Raw genomic sequence first — 25,111 nt, forward strand, 5'->3', positions numbered from 1 at the left:
TTTTTACATCATAGTTAGATTCCTTTCTTTTGGATTTAGAAATTGAATATCGGATACAAATAATGATTGATATGTATAATTTTCGAGACATATCTTTGTTCTTCCTTATCCTTTGCGAATGAGTTGTATATTCTACAATCTCATTCAAATCTAGAAACGTCACAGATATTTTATAAATAATAATTATTTCAGAGCTCAAGCGCATTTCATATATCAGTAACTTCAAATAATTAATAAAAATGTGACACAATAATTTAGATGTCATTTTAAAGTAACTAAATACTTACATTTATGAAAAAGCTAAAAATTTGTGATGGTAGATTTGAATCAATAAATAAGTCAAATGCATGATATCCCATGTTATTTAGCATTTCTATTATCTTTAAAATCCATAAAGTAACAAAAAGGAATAAATATGAATTGCGAACCTGAATTAATTTAGAAAGCAAGTATTTTCTTTTCACAGTTCAGTATCGTATGCTGTTAATTTCTTCTATAAAGAAATTTCATAAAATATTGTTCTACTATGTATAATTTTGTTTGCATATGCAGCTTTTGATTTGCGGCTATTGCTTCACATTAATAAACGCTGTTGAAAGAAAAATATTTTTTATGCAGTTATTATAAGTATGAATTTTATTGGTAAAATAATTTTTTTCTAACACTTTAATGAAAAATATTTTTACAGCTAGCTGGGAAAAATTTCCTTTCAAATATATTTATCCTCCATCAAGTAGCGAAAATTCTATATTTTAAAAATTATTATTTTGTCACAGTTTCAATATCAATTGACAGATTTATTTAAAAGTATTATTTTTCTAGAAACTCTGAACGAACTATTTTCTACCACTATCGAAATATTAATACAACAAAGCGTCCCAATTATATTTCTATCAGCGACGCCCTTTTGGGCCAATAAAATGCTTATTTTAAAGACGATGCGATCGAAAAGCAGAAGTACCAAAATCTCAAATGGCTACACTTGCTCCTTCAAAAGAGAAATAGAAAAAAAAAAGAGAGAGAGAGAGAGAGAGAGAGAAATGCTCGTAATGCTCCGTATTAAACAACGGAAAACAACATTTCAGCATTAAAAAAAGTCAACCATCTTTTTATCAAATGTGGTATCTATATTGTGGTTTTAAACAAAAGAATAAAACAAAGTGATCCAAAAGAGCAATTTCGAAATTGAAGGGCAATGGAGCAAAAGATTACGACCCAGGGTAAAGACAGCTTTCTAGAATTTCTTCCTTTTTTTTTTTTTTTTTTTTTCTTTTTCTTTTTATGGCTGGCCCGAGGAAGTGAAGGGAGAGGGGTGTAAAATTTGTATTCTCCAAGAAAACTCGACAAAAACATGTCGATGGCTTCGTCTCATATTTATTTCATTCTTTTGAAGTCGCAAACGTTGCAACACAAATCACCTCAGGAGAGAATAGAAGGGCCTCTTTGTTGTGTTGTGTTTCTTTTTATTACTTTTTTTCATTTCGCATTATTGTTGTTGGTAAGAAAAAGAAACGGTTGAAAAGAAAAGACTGATTCTTGTTATATTTGCTGCTAGAAGTCCTTCATAATGGATGACTTTATTTGAATAAAAATTACGTCGGAAGAAATGAAATGGGATTGAAGTTGTTGGTTTATGCATGGTGGTGTGGAGGAGAGGCTGAGCGTGCTTTATAAAAGTTTATGGTGCGGGATAGTTTAGAAGGGAATAGGGAGAATTTTTTTTTACTATCCAGACGAAATGTGTGAAACAAAACTATCAGGATTTCTTGGAATCCAGAGTGTACGTACTAGTTTCAAATATTTGTAAAGTTGTGTTCCCACTTTCAGATTAAAATTCATTTATAGTAAGTAATTATTAATAAGTAAGTAATTATAAAATAATTTTCATAGAGAATGAAATTGTTTTAGGCATTTATGATTGTCTAAATTTGCAAAATTTTGGGGAAGAGAAGGGATTATTCCACAATATTTCGAAAATACTTTTGAAATATTGTGGAATTAATAAGTACAAATATATTACATTTTGAAACTTTTAATTATAAAAGATTTTTGTAGATAAAGCGCTTATGATCTAGGGAATCACCTCATTTATTATAGAGTACATTTGTATCTAACGAATGGTTAATGATCTAGTTATTTAAATGCTGTGAGAATTTTCTGAATACTTATTTTCTGCATACATATCTGCTCCTTAAACATAATTTCCAGGCTTTAAATGAACACATGATAATTGCACCAATGTGTAAGTATTATGTGTTAACAATAGTTTTATGTTTTTACAATATAAAATACAAACAAATTCTGTGAAAAAAAAAGGGAAAATATAAATCTCCAAAGGAGAAAATGTATTCCGGAAAGTTACATATTTATTTAAAATTACAGGAGAAACTGGGTGCAAATAAAGTTGAGTCAGTTTAATATTTTTGGAAAAATAAGAAATTATTCATAAGAATTCGATAATTTCTTTGTGCATCAGTTGCGCATATTCTTGTCCTGGGTATTTTGAAGAAATTTTGGTAAACTTTGTCGTTCTTGTGTAAGCTACAGGAGATCCTTTTGTTCTCTGCTATAGTACACTACGTTGTTCCATATCCTTCCAAAGGTCACCTCATACATGTTGGATGGATGGGATGCGTGAAATTATTACTATTAAATGAGTATGAAGGCTGCTCCTTTCAATGTATCCCTTCCTATTCTATAAGATCTGCTATATTTTCCACATTAAGACATAGGAACGATGGAATAATTTCTATTCTAAAAATTATGTGTATGAAACAACAGAATGTCTTGGTAATAAGTTAAAGCATTCATGGCGTTCCTGATCAAGATTTATATTTAGGTAAGCCTGTTCAGTATTGTCCCTGTCTAAACCACCCTGAAGTAGTTTTTTCTTTGTTACCATTAATCATGTTATTTTCCATTTATTTTAATAACTGCATCCTTATCTTCTATGTCATGCTAACAAGTAAACGCAGAATTCATGTGTTTTTTTTCTTAAATTTTATCTTTCTGTATATTATTATTATAAAATATTTTTTCTTCGATTTTTCAAACTTGAAAATCCTTGTTAACTGTTCCATTTTATTATTTTTTCTTATATATTGGTAAATTCTGTACAGAGTTACCTTCGCTTTTTCTACTGTAAATATTTTGGTATTAATAAAATTCCCGTAATATGCCTATCAAACCGTTTAGTGACTAGAATAGGCCGGGATAGCCTGGTTGGTAGAGCGTCGGATTCGCGTCCCTTAGGTTGCGAGTTCGAACCCCGCCGGCCGAAGACTCCCCTCGTACTTGGTGGCTGACGCGCGTTAAATCTGTCGTGGTCACAAAGTCCTCCATGTTGAGAGTAATACCACTGGGGGTACTGGATCAGGGGTGATCGTTCTCTGATTCAGGTCTAAATTACGATCTGTGAGTAAATGATATGTGTGAATGAAGTCCGCCCCGTAAAAAGGGTTGTGACGTGTGTGTAGCTGAGTCGTTCTCTTGGCCTTAGATGGCGCTACTATAGAAACAAGAGGAACTCCCACTCAGGCTAAAATCGGCTGTCTTCGAACAGCGGGCTTGTCCATGGCAAGTGTCATAAGAAACAACAACAGTGACCAGAATGTTTACGGATACAGGGGTATGAGGCGGCGTTCTGTTCTGTAGGTACTTTTGGAATGGTCAGCAACATCGGAAAAAATAAGCGACACCTTATGTGCTGATTCAACCTATAAATAAAATCTGCTTCCCTCCGTGAACGATGTATTTCGTCATTGTTAATCAATTCAGATGGCATATTCGCCCTACAAATCATTATCTCCTCTTTTTGCAACATTATCCAAAGAAACTGATCAAGCTGATTTACGAACAAACTGATGGGATACAGATAAACCCTATCTTCTCCTGGACAACATCAGGAATTACATTCTGATTTAAGTATTTGTCTATATTCCTTCTGCCGATTTGAGAGAGTGATTCGATTATTTCTTCTTTCATTTGTAATCTGTATACATGGTGATTCTCATTAATAATAGGTTTGGCCAACCGACTAAAATTATACCTAATAACTGCTCCAGTTTCATAAACTTTTTTCTGTAAGTATCCAGCATTAATTTTGAAAATTCCTAATTTATAAGCGACATCTCGAAATGAATGGTCTCTTTGTAATTTAACTACAATATTCCACATGTAAAATCATGTGGACATGTTTTGTGATTCATATCATTTGCTTTGTTCAAAAACAAATACTTATATCATTCGAGCAACGTGTACATGTCCTTCAGCAGTTCCTCTTTCATTTCATATTCTTATGTGCCTTACATGCGTGCAACATAGATAAAAATATATATATATATTCATCAATCAATTGCGTTATCTGTTTCGCACACATGGTAATTATATCGATTTCGTTTAGTCACTTACAACTTCCTTCTGCGTACAGAAATCGGCATTTCGTGTTTGTCCTTTTGAACAACAACTTTATATATTTCAGTGAATATAAAAGTGAACTGTTTTTCCAATTAAAAAAAAAACCAAATGAGTTATTTTGAAATTCCGTATTCCTGCTTTAATCTTAATACAGCACCACACCTCCGTTTCTGAAGCTCCTGTGATCCCACATCAAATTTGGCATAGATATCGATGGACTTTATTTAAAAAAATACACTAACAAATAGCAAGAAATAAATGACAAAAACTGTGATTATGCATGAAAATGACAACAATGATGATGACAAATGAATGAATATGGCAATATACAATATGAATGAAAAAGTAAAACATTTCAAAATATCTTTCACAAAGTAAAATAAGAAATACTGTGTTATGTCTCAAATTCAAGCATAAGGAGGAAAACAATTATGTAAAAATAAGATGCTATAAAAAGATTAAGGATGCTCTATGAAGAAAATTCGCTGTATATTAAAATATTGCGTGGAAAAATTTGATATGATTATTCTAATTGGAGTAATTACACATTATCAATTATGCATTGAGTCATGTTTATGGTTCTTTTTCTTGATGATAGATTGCTAAGGACTCTTTTGTATTAAAGTCTTTGTAACGAAGGTGAGGTTTCTGTAAGGGCCTCGAAAGTGTAAAAAGCTAAGGTGTCGCATAGTGGACGGTGTCGCTGACTTCTCCAGAGGAGCAGAAGTCATCTGATAAAGGAAGAAATGGAAAAGCCCACGTCTTGTGACAAACAGGACTTCTGCACGAGCCCAGGAGAGTCCTTGTAATTTGATTGTTTTACGGTCATCATAAACAAGTCATGTAGCATTTCCACTGTCACAAAAGTGATGCCATTTCCTTGTAGATACTGTTTAACCACTTGCGGTGGAAATATGTGCCACGCACGTCGAGATGTTCGCCACCCGTGTCGTCATCGTGTGTCGGTACAATTTATATAGTAACACAGTCTTAGGTTGAAAATTAATTCATTTAGAATTTATAAATATTTTTCCGATTTCTGAAAAATATCGGATATTTTGTATGGCCTCGCTGCAAGTCACACTGAACTTTTTTTATCAACCGCACCTGTAAATTCCTTGCCAACGCAATTGGTCCGCCGATGTACCTTCGCTTATGACTGCTTTTGAGACACTAGTAGCTTCTTCGTTATCCCAAAGACCAACATGTATTTTGATCCACCTTAGGAAGATTTTGGGTCCCTGGATTGGACATCTCGGACAAACTGATGAAGGTAAGGAGACCTTTTAGCATCTATAAAATCGAGAGAACTTATGTCCAGATTTTAATTTCTTTATTTCCTTCGCTTTCTCGAACAATTGTTCTTTCAGTCCTAAAATTTCAACCTGAAATAATGTAAAGATTTTTTTTTAAAGTTTCCATTAAATGTCCAGAACTTTAATGATATTTCTAAATGTGCAATAATTTCTAATGAGCATTTCGTTTATATTTCTGTTTTAGAATCGTATGTGTAGAATGGAGGAGTGTTATCTCTTCGAAGGGTTCTATTCTGGAGATTTGGTTTTTCTATTTACATAATAATGAAAGATTGATAATAATAATACTTTAATTTTTTTTTTTTCAAATTCTCTTGGATGATTAGAAAACCTTCGAATTCAATTTATTTTCTTATGCATATGGCATTGATGTAAACGGGTTCTTGTGGTTTTGTGTGTAACGGCGCGACACTTGTAATAACCTGATACTTGTAAAGCTCCTTTTGGTCCTGTTCGATGTTATCTAGTGACATAAAGGAGAAAGATCCTTTGTATAAAAAGCATTTTTTTTCCATTCTAGGAGAGATTAAGAGAAAATATGCGCTTGCACCATATAGGGACATCCTCTCTGTGACTGTTTGATATTGGATCCTCCTGAATTTTTGCTGTATATCCCCGCATGGAACTACACCAAAGTTTCTAATATTAGCTGACAGCCTGAGAGCTTTGTTTCTGAATGTGAGAAATCCAATTGAGCTTTTTATTTAAGAATATTCCTAGATATTTGAGAGATGGCCTTTTTAAATGGCTATGTGTTCGTCTCTTAATCTTAAACAATTTCATATTAATATTCTATATTACATTCTAATTTTCTTAAAGTATAGGAGATGAGATTGGGAATCTAATTAATATCTAACAAATAAAAAATTAATCTCTTTCAAAAGTATGTGTGTTCAGAAGATGTTTAGCATCGGTTTTTGGCTGAAAAAATAGTGTACATTCCTAATGATATTTACAATTCAACATTAAGTTTCTGTTATTTGCATCCTCTCCCTAAAAGAGATCTGATAAATGATCCTCATGATATTAAAATTATCCTCAATGCTTTTTTAACAGTTGATATGTTTCCCTGTGGAAAATCTGATGACTAAATTCATACTCTAATTTTTTTTGTATTTAATTATCATTAAAACTGATAAAGATGCAGTTCAAGATTAACACTTTCAATGAGGATCATCCAAGCATACTTTCAAGAAACTGTTTACCTTTCATTTTTAGGCAAGAAACGTTGGATCTATTTCGTTAGCTATTGCATATGGATTTCACATTGTTTCAATATTTTTAAATAAACGACCTGATTATCCCTCGATATAAGCATATATTGCCAAGAAAGTCTCAAACACGTTAATCCTGAGATATATTTTTATATTTCAGTAAGGCAGCTCCTTTGTTCAAATCCCGAAGATGATGCTATCGAAAATTTCTCTTTATTTTTATTTGGGATTTCAGAATATTCTTTACACTTCTAGAAAAGAGTTCTTGAATATGCCGCTATACTACTTAAAATTACATGCATTCAGTCTCATCCAATTAGATCCAAGCGTACCTTATAGAGCTTTATTGAGAAATTGCGTGAGCGCTATTTTGATTGTGATTCGTCTATCTATTGCATCAACATGACATTCTATTGTAATATGTGTAGATGTAGAATAGAGTACGAATAGAGCATTATTTATTGGCAGCATTATTCAATCGCCTTTTGTCACTAGCAATATCTCATGTATTGTTAAGAATCTTTTTAAAACACAGATAAGTCTTTTATGAAATATTCTTACTTCTTTTGTGTTTGTATGCTTTATGACCTATCCATTCTCTTAACTCATGCTTCATGTTAAATGAATCGAAATATTTGAAACAAAACTTTATCATCGTAGGGCTTATTATGCTTGCAAATCCATAAGCTCATTTTTTGGAATAATACCAGCTGAAGATTTTTATTACAATTTTTTGTTCTGTCCATAAAAGAACCCATTAGTTGTGAAGTGAAATAAACAACTGCTCTCGGGAAATGGGCATTCTGCCACGCGCTTCAGCTTGTGGATGTAAATCGCAAAGACAACACCCAAATTATGCGCGGCATTCCTTAAGAACTTATCGTTTTCCATAAATTAGCTAAAAGAGGATAGAAAGCTGAATAGGTGTACACCTCAGATTCAGAATGTAACATTATTCCAACCTGGAATGGAATCGGTTCAAATGGCCTGAATGGTAAAAGATGATTTAAAAAAAAAAAAAAGGGTTTTCAACTTTTTTTAAAAATAGTTTTTATTTTTATTTATTTGCAAATTAATATCAACGGAAAGTAATTTCTTTGTTTTGAAGTTACTTCATGAAAGATGCACATCTAAATATGCTTGCATTTCGACACATTTTATGTGGGTAATAGACATTAAAAAATCTAATACATTCAGGTTGTTTTCTATTATTTGTTTAAACGAAGTCAATAACAAATTCTAATTTTTTAAAAATAAATTTCGAATAAATCCTAGATTTTATTCTTTAAAGTTGCTAATATGAATATACTGAAAATAAATTTCATGCGGTATGGATTATAAATTTTAAAAGAATCTAAAGGAAAGTGACTTTTATTCAAGTTTAAATTTTATTTTTTCGGATAATTTATCAAACGACAGTCCCACTTATAATTGAATAAATAAAGTTAATTATTTAGTTATAAATTAAAATTTCCAAAGTAAAATATTCTTTATTTCGAAGCTCCTATTAATTTTTGACGCAATGTTATTTATCTTCTTAAAAAGTACGTTTATAAGCCTTTTTAATGAATCTGTTGGTCTTTTAGAATGCTAATAATAGATAAGCAGAATAACATACGCAGCATACATGTTATTCTTTTCGTGAAATTTTATGAAGCGCAATGTTTTTTTCATACGATGTAAATCTATACTTATAATAAAGCTCAATGTGTGTGTGTGTGTGTGTGTGTTGGCGCTCTACAGGCCAGGTCATTTGACTTACAGCTATCAAATTTGGTACATGTATACCTTAGATGTCGGGAATGTGCACCTGGGGTCCCTTTTTTTGAAATTTTAATTAGAATTTTAATTATTAATTAAAAACTAACTTTCCCGCCAAAAAAATCTTCCATTTTCCCCACCGCCAACTTTTCCGCCAAAAAAATCTTCCATTTTCGCCACCGCCAAATGAGTAAGGCTTTTCTCCCAACAGTAATGAGGCTAGGGTTAGTATTTTTTCGGCGAATTATTTCAAACTATTCTGTTTATTTTCTTAATGTTTGATGCATTTAAAATTAAACATTGTTAATTAATCGATCATTCAGATTCATTCTGAAGTACTTTTGAATTAAAATAAAACAGAATAAAGGAAATTAAAAATTTCTAATCCGCATAGCGTTACCCCAACTGGCGTAGAAAAAAAATCACGTATTTGCGTTACGTAACTGGCGTTGAAAATTCACGCATGCGCTTTGTGTTCTGAATTCCGCATTGTGTTGACGAATTATTATCAACGGATGCGGACTGGATTTAAATTTATTTTTAGGTTCGTTGCATGCTTTTGTAATTAAAATGTATTTATGTTAGTTATATATTTTTTTGTATATGCTTATACTTTTAAGTGCACCGCTTTTTAAGTAGTTTTTTTAAAACCTGTTTTAAACCGTCTATTTTAAACGATTCGTTTCATTTTCTTAGTGTTTAATGCATTTAAAAGTAAACATTGTTAATTAATCGATATGCTCATGATGAATCTAAGAAAATTTTGTTGACAAATTCTTGAGATAATACGTAAATTGAAAAAGATATTCTTTAGTGCCCATAAAGTTTAAACGCTGAGTGACTCTATTTTCATTAATCAGATTATAAAAAATTCTTTGTTTCAGTAAAAAATATTATTATATTAATTGCAGATTAATTCTTTCCACTTTAATTTAAAGCATAAATTCTACGGGTGCTAACAGAAAATGAGAGAGATACATATGATGTTATGACTGAAGGCCTTTATAATATTATGAGTGAATTATATGACTATCAAAATTTGAAGTTTTAAAATATTTTGATGAAGAAGCTATTAAAGTAGGAATTGCATAAAATATTTAAATATAAAAATTTTAACGAACATTAAGATTTTCGAACCGGCTGGTCGACAAATTCTTGAGATATTACATAAATTAAGAAAGATATTTTTTAGTTCTCATAAGGTTTAAATGCTCAGTGACCCTGTTTTCGTTAATCATGTTATGAAAAAAATTAATATTTATTGACGAACACGAACACACTGATATTCACCGTTACTCTGATTAGATGCTATAAAATCTGAATAGATAAACATAAACGTGTAAACAGCTGTGCGCCGGTTTCTATGGCAACACAGCTGGAAAGGGAAAAGAAGTTTCTAAGACAGAACATCTGCTTTACACAATTTTATAGAATAACTTTTCCCCTTTTTCGTTTCATTTTTTTAAAAAAATTACTTATTTAAAAAGAACACCTGCTTTACCCAATTTTTTAGAATAGTTTTTTTTTCCCCTCTTCGCTTGCTTTAAAAAAACATCTATACTTATATATAAAGTTCAATGTGTGTGTGTGTGTTGGCGCTCCACAGAAAAGACCATTTGACCTACAGCTACCAAATTTGGTACATGTATACCTTAGAGGTCGGGAATGTGCACCTGGGGTCCATTTTTTTGAATTTTTAATTGGAATTTTAATTATTAAATAAAAGATAATTTTCTCGACAAAAAGTTATTCATTTTCCCTACCACCAAATGAGTAAGAGTTCTGTTTAAAAACTAACTTTCCCGCCAAAAAAATCTTCCATTTTCCCCACCGCCAACTTTTCCGCCAAAAAAATCTTCCATTTTCGCCACCGCCAAATGAGTAAGGCTTTCGTTTTTTTTTTCTCCAAACAGTAATGAGGCTAAGGTTAGTATTTTTTCGGCTGATTTTTTCAAAGGATTCTGTTTATTTTCGTAATGTTTGATGCATTTAAAATTAAACATTGTTAATTAATCGATCTTTCAGATTAATTCTGAAATACTTTTGAATTAAAATAAAACAGAATAAAGGAAATAAAAATTTCTAATCTGCATAGCGTTACCCCAACTGGCTTAGAAAAACTCACGCATTTGCGTTACCGTAACTAGCGTTGTAAATTCACTGATTGTTGACATGACAACCAATATCAACGGAAGATTTAAATTATTTTTAGATTAGTTGCATGCTTTTGTAATTAAAGTGTATTTATGTTAGTTATATATTTTTTGTGTATGCTTATAGTTTTAAGACCATCGTCTTTTAAGTAGTTTTTTTTAACCTGTTTTCAACTGATTATTTTAAACAATTCGTTTTTTTTTTTTTTTAGTGTTTGATGCCTTTAAAATTAAACATTGTTAATTAATCAATCTGGTCATGATGAATCTGAGAAAATGTTGCTGACAAATTTTTGAAATATTACATAAATTAAGAAAGATATTCTTTAGTGCCCATAAAGTTTAAACACTCAGTGACTGTTTTCAATAATCAAATTACAAAAAAAAATTTTGATGAAGAAGCTATTAAAGTAAGAATTGCATAAAATATTTAATTATGAAAATTTTAACGAACATTAAGATTGGCGAACCGGCTGGTCGCCAAAGGCGGCTAGTATTAAATAAATCATAAAAAAGGAAAGATTTGAAACTGCATTCAAAAAGTAGACCCATAAATGAGCTTTACAAGAGACGTGAGCCTTGCATGGAAAACGTAACCTTCTGCTTTTAATTGTTTTGTGGCTTTTCGTCCCAAAAATAGCATTTAGAATTCCAATAGCTGATATTCGTTTGAAAAACTCTTCCTTAATTTTTCATGGCTTACTTATTTTCCATTCTATTGATTCTTAAAATTTCTATAAGCGCATTACATACATACATCAGATAAGGTATTTAATTCATTTGAGCCTTAAATCTAATTTTTAATTGCTACAAAATTTTATTGTAATAATACATTTTATGTTTCATGATAATTATACACATCTTTGATAAATCACATTTTATAGTTAGAGTCAATAAATCACGGTGAAGAATATGGAATCTTTTCCATCATATACGGATGGATATCTTTAGTGTATTCTATTTTTACCAGATCTTATATATTTCAATAAGAATCTCGATGACAAACTACTTCATCTTTTTATTTTTGTCCGATTTGTTCATCCATCTTTGAAATACGTTGGAAAATCTTCTAAACATTTATAAATAATTAATCCAATGATATGCAATTATATTATAGATTGTGTAAAGAATTTTAGAAATTTGTTATACTTTCTATTTAAATGGCAAAATTAATTAAAATACTATACTATAAAGAATTAAGTATTAATTCTTTATACTTGCAAGCATAAAGAATTAATACTTAATTAACAATTTATTAATGATGTACAGAATACCACGTTTATATATATATATATATATATATATATATATATATAAACAATACATACAATATAAAAGACATACATACAATATACAATATAAAAGAATGCTAGCTTTCGCAAAAAAAACCAAAACTAAATGAATATAACTCTAATGCAACTTATATGTTAAAGAACACCGGGAAAAAGGAATTAGATAAAAGAATGCTAGCTTTCGCAAAAAAAACCAAAACTAAGACTTGCTCTCTTAACTATCCTTATTTATTCCCAACAGTTAAATTTCATAAAAATCCATTAAAATTCAGATTCGTGACTTGTAGCACTGGCAGTTATAATTACTATACGGGTAAACATTTCTTTAAATACTTAAAAATTATCCTGGACAAAATAAAAAATGACGACAACTTTATTATTTCTAGTAACAAAGAAGTATTGGATTTTCTTAAAGATAACAACATTAATAAACTTAATACTTTTGATTTATACACTAATAAATTTATACACTAATCTACCTCATGAAAAATTAATAAAGGTCTGCACTTTTATATATGACGAATATTTAAATGAAAATATCATTCCTAAAAATAACTGGCTTCAGTTATGTAATTTTAATATTACTGAAAATTACGTGTTTAATGATATTAATTTTTATAAACAAGTCAAGGGCATTCCAATGGGAACAGCTTTCTCAAGTGCTTTAGCTAATATTTTCCTGCATTACTATGAGAAAAAAAGAATTAAATATAATTTAATAAACGGGTGGAGATATATTGATGACCTACTTTTGATTAACTTCGACAATACTAATATTATTACTAATTGCTATCCAAAAGATTTAATTCTAAAAGATACAAATAAAATTCAACTTGAGGCTACATTTCTGGATTTAAAAATCGAAATTGCTAATGATAAAACAATAGTTGGTATATACGATAAAAGGGATGATTTCAACTTTAAAATAACAAAACTATGTAACTACCATTCCAATCTAAACTCTAAAATTTTCAAAAATCTAATTTTCTCACAAGTTAACAGGATCAAAAGGGTTTGCAATAATAAAAATTCTTATATTGAAGCATCAAACATCCTCCTTAAAAATTTAATTAAAAATGAATTTCCTAGAAATTACTGTAATGTCAATTTTTTAATTAAACAAGGTATGGTTTGGGATTAATCCTTTGGCTTAAATAAAAATAGAACTTTCCTTGCATATTGGATCACTCAATAGATGGCGCTGGGAGCCTACCTGTTTACATAATTTACCGTTAATTTTTTTAAAAACAGGGAATCGCAATCGATAGTTTAAAGTTTCCTTGACTGTTGGATGGTATGTTCTGGCCTTTTCGTTTTTAATTTTAATTTTTGTGCTAGTTTTTGTTTTTATTGTTATTTTTGTTATTGTATCTTTACTTTGTTGTGGCTATTTTCTTCTAATTTGTTATTTTGTATTTCCTTTCTGTTAAAATGGTATATCTCTTGAGCATAATTTTAGGGGATTTTCGGGTCACGAGGAATCATTATTAGACAATGTCTGTATGTCCTCACAGAAAAAATCCCCTTCTTTGAATCCCTGCCTGAGGGTGACCCTTGAAAAAGTCTTCAGGCCGGATTCTTTTTTTATATTTTTTTAATAATTTTTTTGGTTTAATTTTTATTTGATATTTGTTTTTCCTATTAACTTGATTCTAATCCTTTTGTATATATATATATATATAATATATATATATATATGCATCTTCCCATTTTTATATATATATAATATAATTTTTTTTGTAAATAAGAAATTATTTCTCTTTTCCATTGGCAAAATTTGAAGATGTATTTGAAATAGAAAAGATGGAAGCAGTCAAAACATGCAGCCTCAATATTTCCGACGTTTTATGCTCTGCTGCACCTTAAGGTATGTGGTAATTTGACAAGAGATCCTTAAACGAAAATTAAAGCTGTTTGAGAGAATTTGAATATATGTAAGGAGACATTTCTACAGAATCCAATCTCAAGTCCCTTTGCTGTATAATTTTATATCAGTAAACCGCGTTTAGTATATATATTTTATTATGCAAATGAAAAATGTATAGGTTCGATTTAGAGACAATATCTAATATATGGTTGCCACTCTTGAGATTTCTTTTACAAGCTTATTCAACGATAGTCATATTTATATATCAATACTGAGTAAAAATGTAGTGAGTATTTAGTTTTTCCATTTATATTATATTAAAATTGGCCTTGAATCTAAGATATGAAATTATAAACATAAAAAATATTTAAGACAGTTTCGCAAAGGAAATTTGAAAATGTCTAAAAAACGGGGAAAACGGGGGATGTGTAAACAATTGTTACAAGTAGCATTTGAAAAAAGACAAAATTTATTTAATTCATGAATAAATAAATGAAAGAAGTAGTAATATAAATCTAAAACAATGGAAGAAAGCACAGTAAGTAATAACATTTAATAGTTGTCGAATATTTATGCGAAAATGTGTTATTCGTGTATTTGCAAAATCCCTAGAGTGACATTTTGGATTTTGCAAATTGAAACATGAAAAAAAATTTCTTTGTATTTTAATATTTGCTACTTCAGAATTATTGAGAAATCTCTGAATTACTATTATTTGGCAAAAATGCCTAGGGATAGAAACTTTTAAGAGATTTCTTTTAAAGAGCTATTTCTTATTTATTCAGAATTAAATTGAAATATTTTATCTCAATTATAATTCTGAAAAAGACTTCAATCTGAATTCTGGAAAAAAATACACAAAATGAATTTTTCCTTAATATTTAAATGTAATATATATTTTTCTTTTAAATTCCTAACGTCAAACGATTCTCTTCAACAATGAAACTGTATTCGAATGTAATGCTAACAATCCGCTGCGAAATAGATAAAATAAATTATTATACTTTATAGACTTTTCCTCACAACAATTCTAAAGCGATATGCAATTTGGTAGTTGATGGAAAAAAATAAGGATATATGCAATGTTATAGCATTTCTAGATATCAATGTATCAAAGAAAAAAAAAAATACAAATGAGCCAAAGAAATAGAGCCTAGAGATTTCAAAATTATCGATAGTAAAAAATAAGAGCTTTTAAAGACAAGAAGAATCAACATAAGAAATTCAAACCCGGAGACTGATTAGGAATGCACAGAGCATATATGAAAAGTACCTTAAGTGTATATAAATATTAAATAAGAGCTAATATAAAATTCAGGTTCTCGATTCAAATGTTTGTCCATATCTATTCTATGGAAACTAACAAAATTCAATGTAAGATTTCTTCTCGGAATTTCTAAAGCTCCATTCATGGATTCTGCTCTTCGGTCTGTCATTTTGATATTAAATCAAATTCTTCAACTACTGCAGATATTCTTTTTACGAAATATGGCATGAAGATTGCAGGTCCCTCTGCGGATTCTTTGTAAGAGAATTCTGTTGTTGCATGCGTGGACGGAATAACGAAGGATCCGTTTGGAGGAAGAATGAATCAGATCGGAGATTTCGCTCGGCCTTTGACGAGTCATTTTATTACGCAACCAAAGGGACTTTTCATCGGAGAAAACAATGTGGAACAGTCAAGTAGACAGAATTTTAACTTTCAACTTTGTTTCTGGAAAAAAAAAAAAAAAACGGAGGGATTTATTTTCTTTTTGATTTAGAATTGTGCAACTAAAAAATAAGTTACGAATTTCTAATTACATTTTTATATTAAAATTATTATTTTTTTATTAAAATTTCCTACTATCAGATTTTCTAAGTATATTTTCATAGATTTTTTTAGAAGTTCCCTTGATAATAATCAAATGGTTATGGTAATTTTTGTGGAGATTAATACGTCTTTATTGCTTTAATGTTTCTTGGACATTCGCATCTCCAAGCGCGTTTCTAGAGCTTGCGTGGTTTTCGATTAAAATATAACTTTGTAACTATTGTTCATGTATAAGTTATGTGGACAATGGGATTTAAGAATGTGAAGAATAAAGATGCGTGAACGGATGGAAGAAGGAATGGTTGACATTTTTTTTTCCCGTCGAATTCATTCCAATGTTCATCTAACTGCATAAGTCATTACTGCCTTTTCCCCATCAAAAATGTCATCATGTTATACAGAAATAGAGTGGCCGATCTTGAAACGAATTAGTGTGTTTTGCTTTCAAGTTGTTTCTCTGTCTTCAATGATTGTTCTTTTTATTTCTTTCTGCGTCGTTTTTATTTCGTTTTCGCCTTGTGTTTCGAGCTGCCTTTATTGTAAAAGACCAAATATATGTTTTCGCGATAATGGCCAGTTAACAAAGTATAAAAATGCTTTGTGCCATTTTAATTTTTCAATTTTTTTTTCTTATTTTAACCCTAACAATTAAAATGTGATTTTTGTAGTCTTTAATAGTGGCCGCTAACAGCAAATGGATAGTAGCAAGGATAAGTTGTTATTTCAATGATAAGTTGTATTTTCAATCCTCTTCTACATATGTGGTATTGAAACGAATGGTTATATAACTTCTTGTTAATTTTAAATATAACAACGAAACCTGAAGCAGAAAATATACATTTCTGTTAAAATATAATACACTTTTTAATCCTGTTCATTTTAAATTATGATGAACTTTATATATATATATATATATATATATATATATATATATATATAATATATGATTGCATTTTAGAGTCTTATTAAGAATTGCTATTTACATATTTATTTATCTTTTCAAATAAAAAATTATTTTATGACGCATTTTAACATAAATAAAACAAATTCATAAATATTTAGCAAATTAAGTATTGTTATGACCGACACTCTTCTATTTCAAACGCAAATTATCTGAAGCAAATCTCTAAATAGAGATAATTAATTAAACATAGACATATTTTTATGTAGAATTTTTAAATATCAAACTAAGCAATTATAATCGATTGCCAGAAGTCTATTTGAAAATTAATGAAATATATAGACACGTTGAATTTTGAAAACGCCCATTAAAACAACAGATGAATGGGAACTATTATAAACAAAGCCTTCCGAAAGGTAGTGGGTTTTTACTCATGCTAAATGTAATTAGTATTATGCGAGAATCGTTTTCTATTTAGTATTCTGATTTGGTTAAAAACAAGTACCCACAATATGTGTGCATGCCAGAAAAAGAATGCTAAAGTTAGTATGAAACTAAGCACTATAGGATTGATTATAGAACATTGTTTCAATTCGATCAGTAACATTGTTTCAATTTTGCAAATGCAGCAGTTGTAAGAAGTGATATATGAAAAGATAAATAATCTAGTATTTCCATTTTATTTCCGATCTGAGCAGATGTCGAAAACGATTTTAGTAATCAGATGTTTCTTTTGTGGGGAAGCTGCACTATTAGATGATATCATCCTTTATAAGGAATTCCTGAAATATCTTTAACTTTCCACCATAAAATACTGTTCAGAAATATCGCCCAAGAATGACTCTCGAGTCTCTTAAATTATATCTTATAAGATTTCCCAACATTTCATCCAGGTAAGAGCGTGACTTAAGCCTGCTGGGAAACATAAAACTGTGTAATACAAGTTAGGAAGCAATAAAATCTTTATTTAGTATTATAGGTTAAAAAAAAGAAAAAAGATGCAAAACTTTCTCGTAAATGAAGAACTAGGAAAAGAAGTACGGACATTAAATAAACATTTTTAACAATAAAAATAATAAAAAAATATTTTTAAAAAGTAATATATGACAGAAAAGTGTTAATTTAAATTTCTACGTGAGAACATTTTTATTCACATTAAGCAGTGAGCATATACTTTATATATAAAGAAACAAGACATTTTAAATGGAATATATTGCTATGATAAACAATATAAAATAATATATATATTATTATATATTGTTTTATAAAATAATGAACTAATATTATTACTCCTTTTTGCTATCCTAGTATTTAAGTCTCTAAGCCGATGTGCCGAATCTTTTCTTCCGTTTATAAATGTCTGAACGATTTTTACTTCTAGTTTTGTGATAATAAAATACTCGACCCATTTTTTTGGTCAGTTTATTTCCCCAATGAGTAAAATGATTGAGTCATTCATGGACTTCTTAAGCAGAAGGAAAGGCGAGAATTGAATGATTTTCTGCTAAGAGGTGTGATCTATTTGGATCTCCCATGTGTGCAATAGATTGAAGAGAAAAAAAACTCCTCTCAACATTTTCAAACGTTCTCCATTCGATTCAAACGTACCTCTGATAAAGATCTGCTATCAGAATGAATCTCCAATTTTGGGAAGCTTTGCTGGCTGCTAGGCATATTAATTCTACATAGCTGTAGCTGCATAGTACAGCAATGACGATTTCAGCTACGTTCTAGGCCTTATCTATTATTATCCGATTGTAATAACAGAGCACACATGGTATAGGATTATTGTTAATGGGGTATAACAAGGTTCTCTAGTAGCATACATGCACTGAACTGCATAGCATGATATTAAACAATGTTTGCAATATTGGATACTATATCTCAAAATAGTATGCAACATGTTGTTTTATTTGGATTAAGTAGGTGGTCCAAAATAACTTTAAATCTTATTTCTCAAAAATTTGATTAGGTTTAGAAAACCCCTTTTTTTATTTTCTTCCTAAATGAGCAGAAGGAATCTCTTTTAAACAATTTCAAGGATTCTACTTAATTGAAATTTAAAGGCTTATAATGAAATAAGATTATCTTTCAATTTTTATGTTTTTTTTATATAAAAAAAGCAAAAAACTTATTACTAAGAACCATTGAATACTATTGATACAAAAGAAATAATACTTTCATGCCTTTAGGGTCTACTATGTAATCACCAGTGTAGCATACAATTTCTTTTGAGCAATATAAGTCCCACAATATCTGAAATTATTCTTTTAATGGTTTGGATTAAGTAGTCTATCACTTTAGATATCTCTACTACATTTCAGTACCAAACATCACAAAGTATTTCGTTCCTTTATGCGATCAAATCATAATGATAAGGATTTAAATTCACGAAGAGTAGAATTCGATAGAGCAGCTTTCAACAAAGACAACAGTAGGGTTAGATAGCCTTATTTCAATAAATAATTCCATTCTAAACATCAGCAGAAGTGCTACTGCTTCAGTTATTTATGACTTCTTTTATGTTGTCCATTTAAAGGTTTCAAGCTTTTGTCAACATCGTACCGGCTGTTATGTAGCGTTTCCCACTATTCAATTTCCTATCCTTGGGATAAGTAAATATTTTCTAATCTTCTATTAAGGAAGATATTTTGAGATTTTTCTTAACCGTAATATGAAAAAAAAAAACCCTATTAAAATGAAAATAAAAACTAATGATTCATACGTGCAAATGAGCATTTCCTTTTAAATACTGCTTAGTGCGTCAATCTATGAAACGAACTGTTGAGTAGAGGCAAGAGTACGTCTGTAAGGGATACAAAAATTCGACAATGGTTAAATTTATGCTTTTTTTAAAATCAGACCAACTTTAGTTTGCTTTTAACACTAGCCTTCTCATTCTAGGACAAAGAAATTCATAAAGACCGTCCCAGTTGCATTGACATAGAAATTTATCTTTGAAGAAATCTGCTCTTATCTCACTCAGGGTTATCAAATCATCTCACGTAATTGAGACCGGAATTCATGGAGAAGCAATTTCGTCACCGGCACTCGGGAAAGATTCATATTTTCTGATGAGGAAAAAAAAAATTAATTCGATGATTAGAAGATCCGAGTCTGTCATTATCTCAAATTCCTGGAAAATGGATCGCATTCTTTTTGAGATTGTAATTGGCTAGTTTCTGAGAAAATGATCAGTATTGGAATATCTTTCGAGGAAAAAGCAGATCCATTTCTTTTCTTTTTGTCTTGAAAAGTGAAAATAGAGTGATATCTTACATTTTTATGCAAATGTATTAGCAGATAAAATCTTTCATAATTGCCGAATGGTTTTAAGATCGTAAAGGCTTAAGGAATGGATCTCAACGTATGGAAGGACCATTAAGAAAGAACTCATAGCATTATACTTTTTGTTAGCAATTAAAATCGACCATAGGCTCTTCATTTTTTCATTCTTCCTAATCAGTGAGAATATTCTTCTCCTACTTTTCTCTTATATTTACAAAACATGTTATGTTTGTTTTGTTTCATTACAATGTAAAAAATAGAGCAAGCCAAAAATATTTCAAAATTTAACTTCTTAAAACCACATTCCTAGAAAATGCTGGCAAAAAAATCATAATGCTTCAAAGACTCGTACTTTGTACTTTGTTCAATAGGAAAAATAAAACAAAATGGGCTTCGTGTACTTTTTAGTTATATAGATGACTTCAATAGAACTAAATACTAAGAATCAATAACTTGGATTGAAATAGGAAAAAGATAATTTTTTTAATTATTTTGAAATGAGAAACTCGTGTGAAAGTAACTACTTAGCAAGGATAATGATTTATGTTAAAAAATCCAATGAATAAGTAAAGCTAAGATATAAGGCAAATACATGATCCTTTAAATTGAACTGAGCTAATAGAAATTTTAAAAGTCCAGCAGCTAAGCAAGATTTTGGACTAATGTTTCATAGATAATTTGCACTTTTATAAAACAGTATAATTTTTCTTTCAAATAAATATAATAAAACTGTGCTAAAATAAATATATAATAAAAGATGCCCTTATTTACACACACACACACACACACACATATATATATATAATAAAGCTTAGTGTGTGTGTGATGCCGCCGATATACAGGCAAGACCATTGGCACATATACACCTTGGAGTCCAGAAATGTGCAATTTGGTTTTTTTTTAAATTTGTAATTAAAATTTTAATTAATTAAAAATTAAGCGAAATTTTATCGTTTTTTCGCTATAACTGCTGAAAATATAACAGCACAAAATTGATTTTTATATCATATTAAAGTTCAAAAAATAATCCTTCCAGTGATGTTAATGTTTTAACCAACAAATTAAATTTACATTTTTAATTAATTTTTTAAAAATAATGTAATTATATTTTTCAACAACTTATTTCGCATAGATAAAAAATAAAATTTCAGATCATTCGAAATTAAGCATATGAACATGTAATTTTTATCTCGTGATTGTATGAAATGAAATAAATATGAAATATATTTTTTTCAATAGTAAATATGAGGAAACGTTTTCTGTGATCTTTTACAATATCTATAATACTAATTCAATGTAACAGTTTTATTTAATATGAATAAGATATCTACTCTAATCGGAGCCCAGGAATTAATTTGTAAACCTTTGGTAACAGACATACACCTGATAACAAATGATCTAAATGATTATATTTTATGTAAATTGAATAAATAAATGCTGATGAATTACGAATCTTAAATTTTTACATAGATCCTCTGCCGTATGAATCCTATTTAACAAAATATTCTCGAGACGCTAAAATCTGAAATAAAAAGAGTTGCACTCCATTCAACTAAATCACTAAAGCTGGTCGCTTTATGAAAATTTTCAATACCACTATCCTTTAAAAATGAGTGATTTTAGATTATTTGATCCTTCTAAAGAAGCCAATCATCTCCCAGAGTTTCTCAAAACTGATTGGCCTATACTATGAAAATGTTGATTGTTCTAATATTGTAATATTCAAAACTTAATAAATCGGTCAGATTTGAACGCAGAAGTTAGAAACGTTTATTTATTTAAAAGTTGGAGTGTCAAGAATATTTTTCAGCTTATGATTCCTTAAGACCAAAAGACTGTCTAAAATTTAAACTTCATAATTTTTTGAAATACCTTTATAAACCGAGTAAATTAAAATATTATTATTGACATCATTTATATCCTTTTAAAAATAAAACTAAAAACTGAATTTTTCATAGAATACGTGAAATTTTTGTTGAATAATGCTTTAAGATAATATAAATTATGAATATTATTCTGTAGTGCATATAAGATTTCAACGCTGAATGACTCAGCTTTCAGTTCCGATATTTGCTTTCAAAAAGACATGCTTGAATTCACTAAAAAAACGTCTTTATATTAATTGTAGTTTCATCATTTCTATTTTAAATTAAAATTGAATTTTACGGGCACTACTTGAAAATTAGAGAGATGTGTAGTACAATGAACTGAACGGCTCAAGGTCGACATAATAGTCTAAGTGAATAAATAATATGACTATCAAAATTTGAAGCTTAAAAATATTTTGTTGAAATGAGCACCAGTTACATAAAGTATTACGTAATTGAATAATTTAGTGAGTATTAATACTGGCGAACCGGCTGGCCGCCAAAGGTAGCTAGTATATATATATATATATATATATATATATATATATATATATATATATATATATATATATATATATGTGTGTGTGTGTGTGTGTGTGTGTTTGTGTATATAAATAAGGGCATCTTTTAATTTAATTTTAATCTTAATTAATTCCCTAATTTTTATTTTAAATTAAGCCATGCTAACCTTATTATAAAATGTTCTGTCATTTTCTGACCCAATTCCCAATTTTTTAATTTAATTATTAGTAACCCGCGCTTAATAAACTTGCTGACGGCATCGTTCAAACGCTAGGAGCAAGGGGATAAAAGCCCTTAATACATGCATATCATTTTAAGAAGTTACCTCCGATTCCCTTGACTAAATCATCACATATAAAAAAATTCTCATAGTAAAATCATTGAAAGGGAAAAGTTCAAGGTACTTCGTTCTTATATCGCGCTATAAACAGACGACATTTTGCCGTCGCGTCTTTGCACAAAAATGATGCCTCCCAGGATGAAATAATTCGAAATTAATAATTTTTAATTCGAAATTAATGTCATTTTGGTAATTACATCACCGAAAGGAAGATAGTTCTGTAATGAAATTAAATTTATTTTACCAAGGCGGTATGCTTTTTAAACAAGAACAAAGGCGCAAAGAAAAAGGAATTATTAAAGCGCATGTTGGCCATAATTAAATGAAGAGGTGTGATTTAGATCAAGAAATGAGAGGAAATTTTAGGATAAAATAACATGAACTAAAAAAATTAGGAATTAAATTAGGATTTAAATTAAAAATGAAAACAAGATTAAATATAACTGGAAAAAATAAAATGAGCGAAAATTGAAAATTAAAGTGATTTTTTTATTTTTTCATTATTACATTTTTTCGTTTATTTTTGTTATATAGACTGTTAGATTGATTGCAACGGAATCTGAAGTATAATTTTATCTATATCATATTACTATTTTAATTCATGTATATGAGAATAAAACAAAAACCATATTCATAAAATCTAAAGGAATTTCATTGTTATACATTTTTTAGTTGTGATTTCTTATCGGCAGCTGATTTCTTTATTAAAATATCTTCAATGTATTATATTAGAATCTATGTATAGAAAACACATTTGACGCTCATAACTTATCCTTCACGCTGAATAGTTAAAGAATCGAATGAATTATACTAGTTTTTAATAATCAAATATCACCACCATTCCTACATCACAATACACGAAGTTTTGGGAATAAGCAGGAGTCGGATTACAAAGTAGACATCATGTGAAAATGGGAAACGATTGAGAATACTTAAAATAATGAGTGAGATTAGCATTAAACAGCATCGTGTGATTTTTAAAGGAAAATTCAATTTTTTCCATTCATTTCAACTGAAGTGACAATGAAGCAGCGATATGAGCAGCAACAGCCATTTCAAAATAAATGGTTCATGTTTTATCAATCATTATTAAAAGTTAGTTTAACCATTTCCCTGCTTATGAAATAAATCCTAGTTATTTTATCAAGGATACTAACATTATTGTATCATTTGCTTAATGATTGAGTGGCAGAAATTCCATCATAAATAATAGCAAAAGATATCTTTCTTTTGTCTATTTTCTAAAATAGTACAGAAAAAACTAAAGAATTTGCTTATGCTCATTATTTTGATGAAGACCTGGAATCCATTTTAAAGTATCGTATCTTTCAGTTTCGGTAGTTGAAATTTAAACGCTATTTATGATTAACTATTTGAATCCTTTTCAAGCGAAAATCTCAGGTAGCACAGCATGTTGCATAATATTGTTCAATATTGTGTTATGTTATTCAATAATAATTTTATATATTATTTATCATTATCCATTTAGATATATGTAAACATAATTTTGCAAATGCGCAGCAAAAAGAAGAAATTTTTGAAATGACAACTTATTCATTTCACCACTGGAGACATATTATGTACAAGGAACAAACGATGAAAATGGACGTATAATTTCATCGCGATCTAAGAGCAAAATGACAGAATTTTTTCCCTTCTGTGATTTTACTATAAGAATTTTAAAGGGATTTCTTTGACTAATGCAGACTTCGGGAGGGAGTCAGGTATTTTTGAAGAGTATGTGTGGGTACTCCGAGTGAAGGGATCTTCACCCCTTTGCTTAGGGTGGGAGAAAATGCAAGTCATCCGTTTTCTAGAAAGCATATTTGAACTAATTAAATAAAAAATGGGAATTGGATCGGGAAATAGGAGACCCTTTTAGAATGAAGTTAGCGGGGACTCATTTAAGATCAATTTAAGAAATTTATAATGAATTAAGATTTAAATTAAATTAAAAAACCTCATTACATATTTAAGCCACTCCCAATGAGTTTGTCAAAAGGCAAAGAATTACGACCTGTAAAGTTTCAGTAATCCAAGCATGTTAATCTTAAATTATAATAAAAATAATTTTCCTACTTTATAAATTATTGAATGAATCAAAAAAATATTATATTTGAGGGTCGTTCTTTTAACTTTTTATCTCCATGCAAAAAATGATATATTTCTTCTCTATTTTTTTGTTTAATAAATGAAATATCCCTACAAAAAGAAATCCATTTAACAATCTCTACATTACAAAAAAATTGAAAAATATACTCGCCTTCATCAATTCTGATAAATGATAAAAGACTGCTTAATATCTCTGTGAAAAGAATTGCAAATATTTATTTTGAATTTACATTTAAGTTTAATTAACT

General features: G+C 29.3%; 1 protein-coding gene across 1 annotated transcript in view; it reads left to right on the forward strand.

The window, feature by feature from the left end:
• Window positions 1-5,344: 5,344 nt before the first annotated feature.
• The window catches only part of LOC129981942 (suppressor of lurcher protein 1-like), a 554,298-nt gene continuing 534,531 nt past the window's right edge, over window positions 5,345-25,111 (forward strand). Inside the window, exon 1 of the mRNA XM_056093005.1 lies at window positions 5,345-5,689. Coding sequence (XP_055948980.1) covers window positions 5,572-5,689 — 118 coding nt within the window. The 5' untranslated portion in view covers window positions 5,345-5,571. The remainder of the gene's footprint in view (window positions 5,690-25,111) is intronic.

The sequence above is a fragment of the Argiope bruennichi genome, chromosome 8, assembly GCF_947563725.1.
Source record: "Argiope bruennichi chromosome 8, qqArgBrue1.1, whole genome shotgun sequence".
Lineage (NCBI taxonomy): Eukaryota > Metazoa > Arthropoda > Arachnida > Araneae > Araneidae > Argiope > Argiope bruennichi.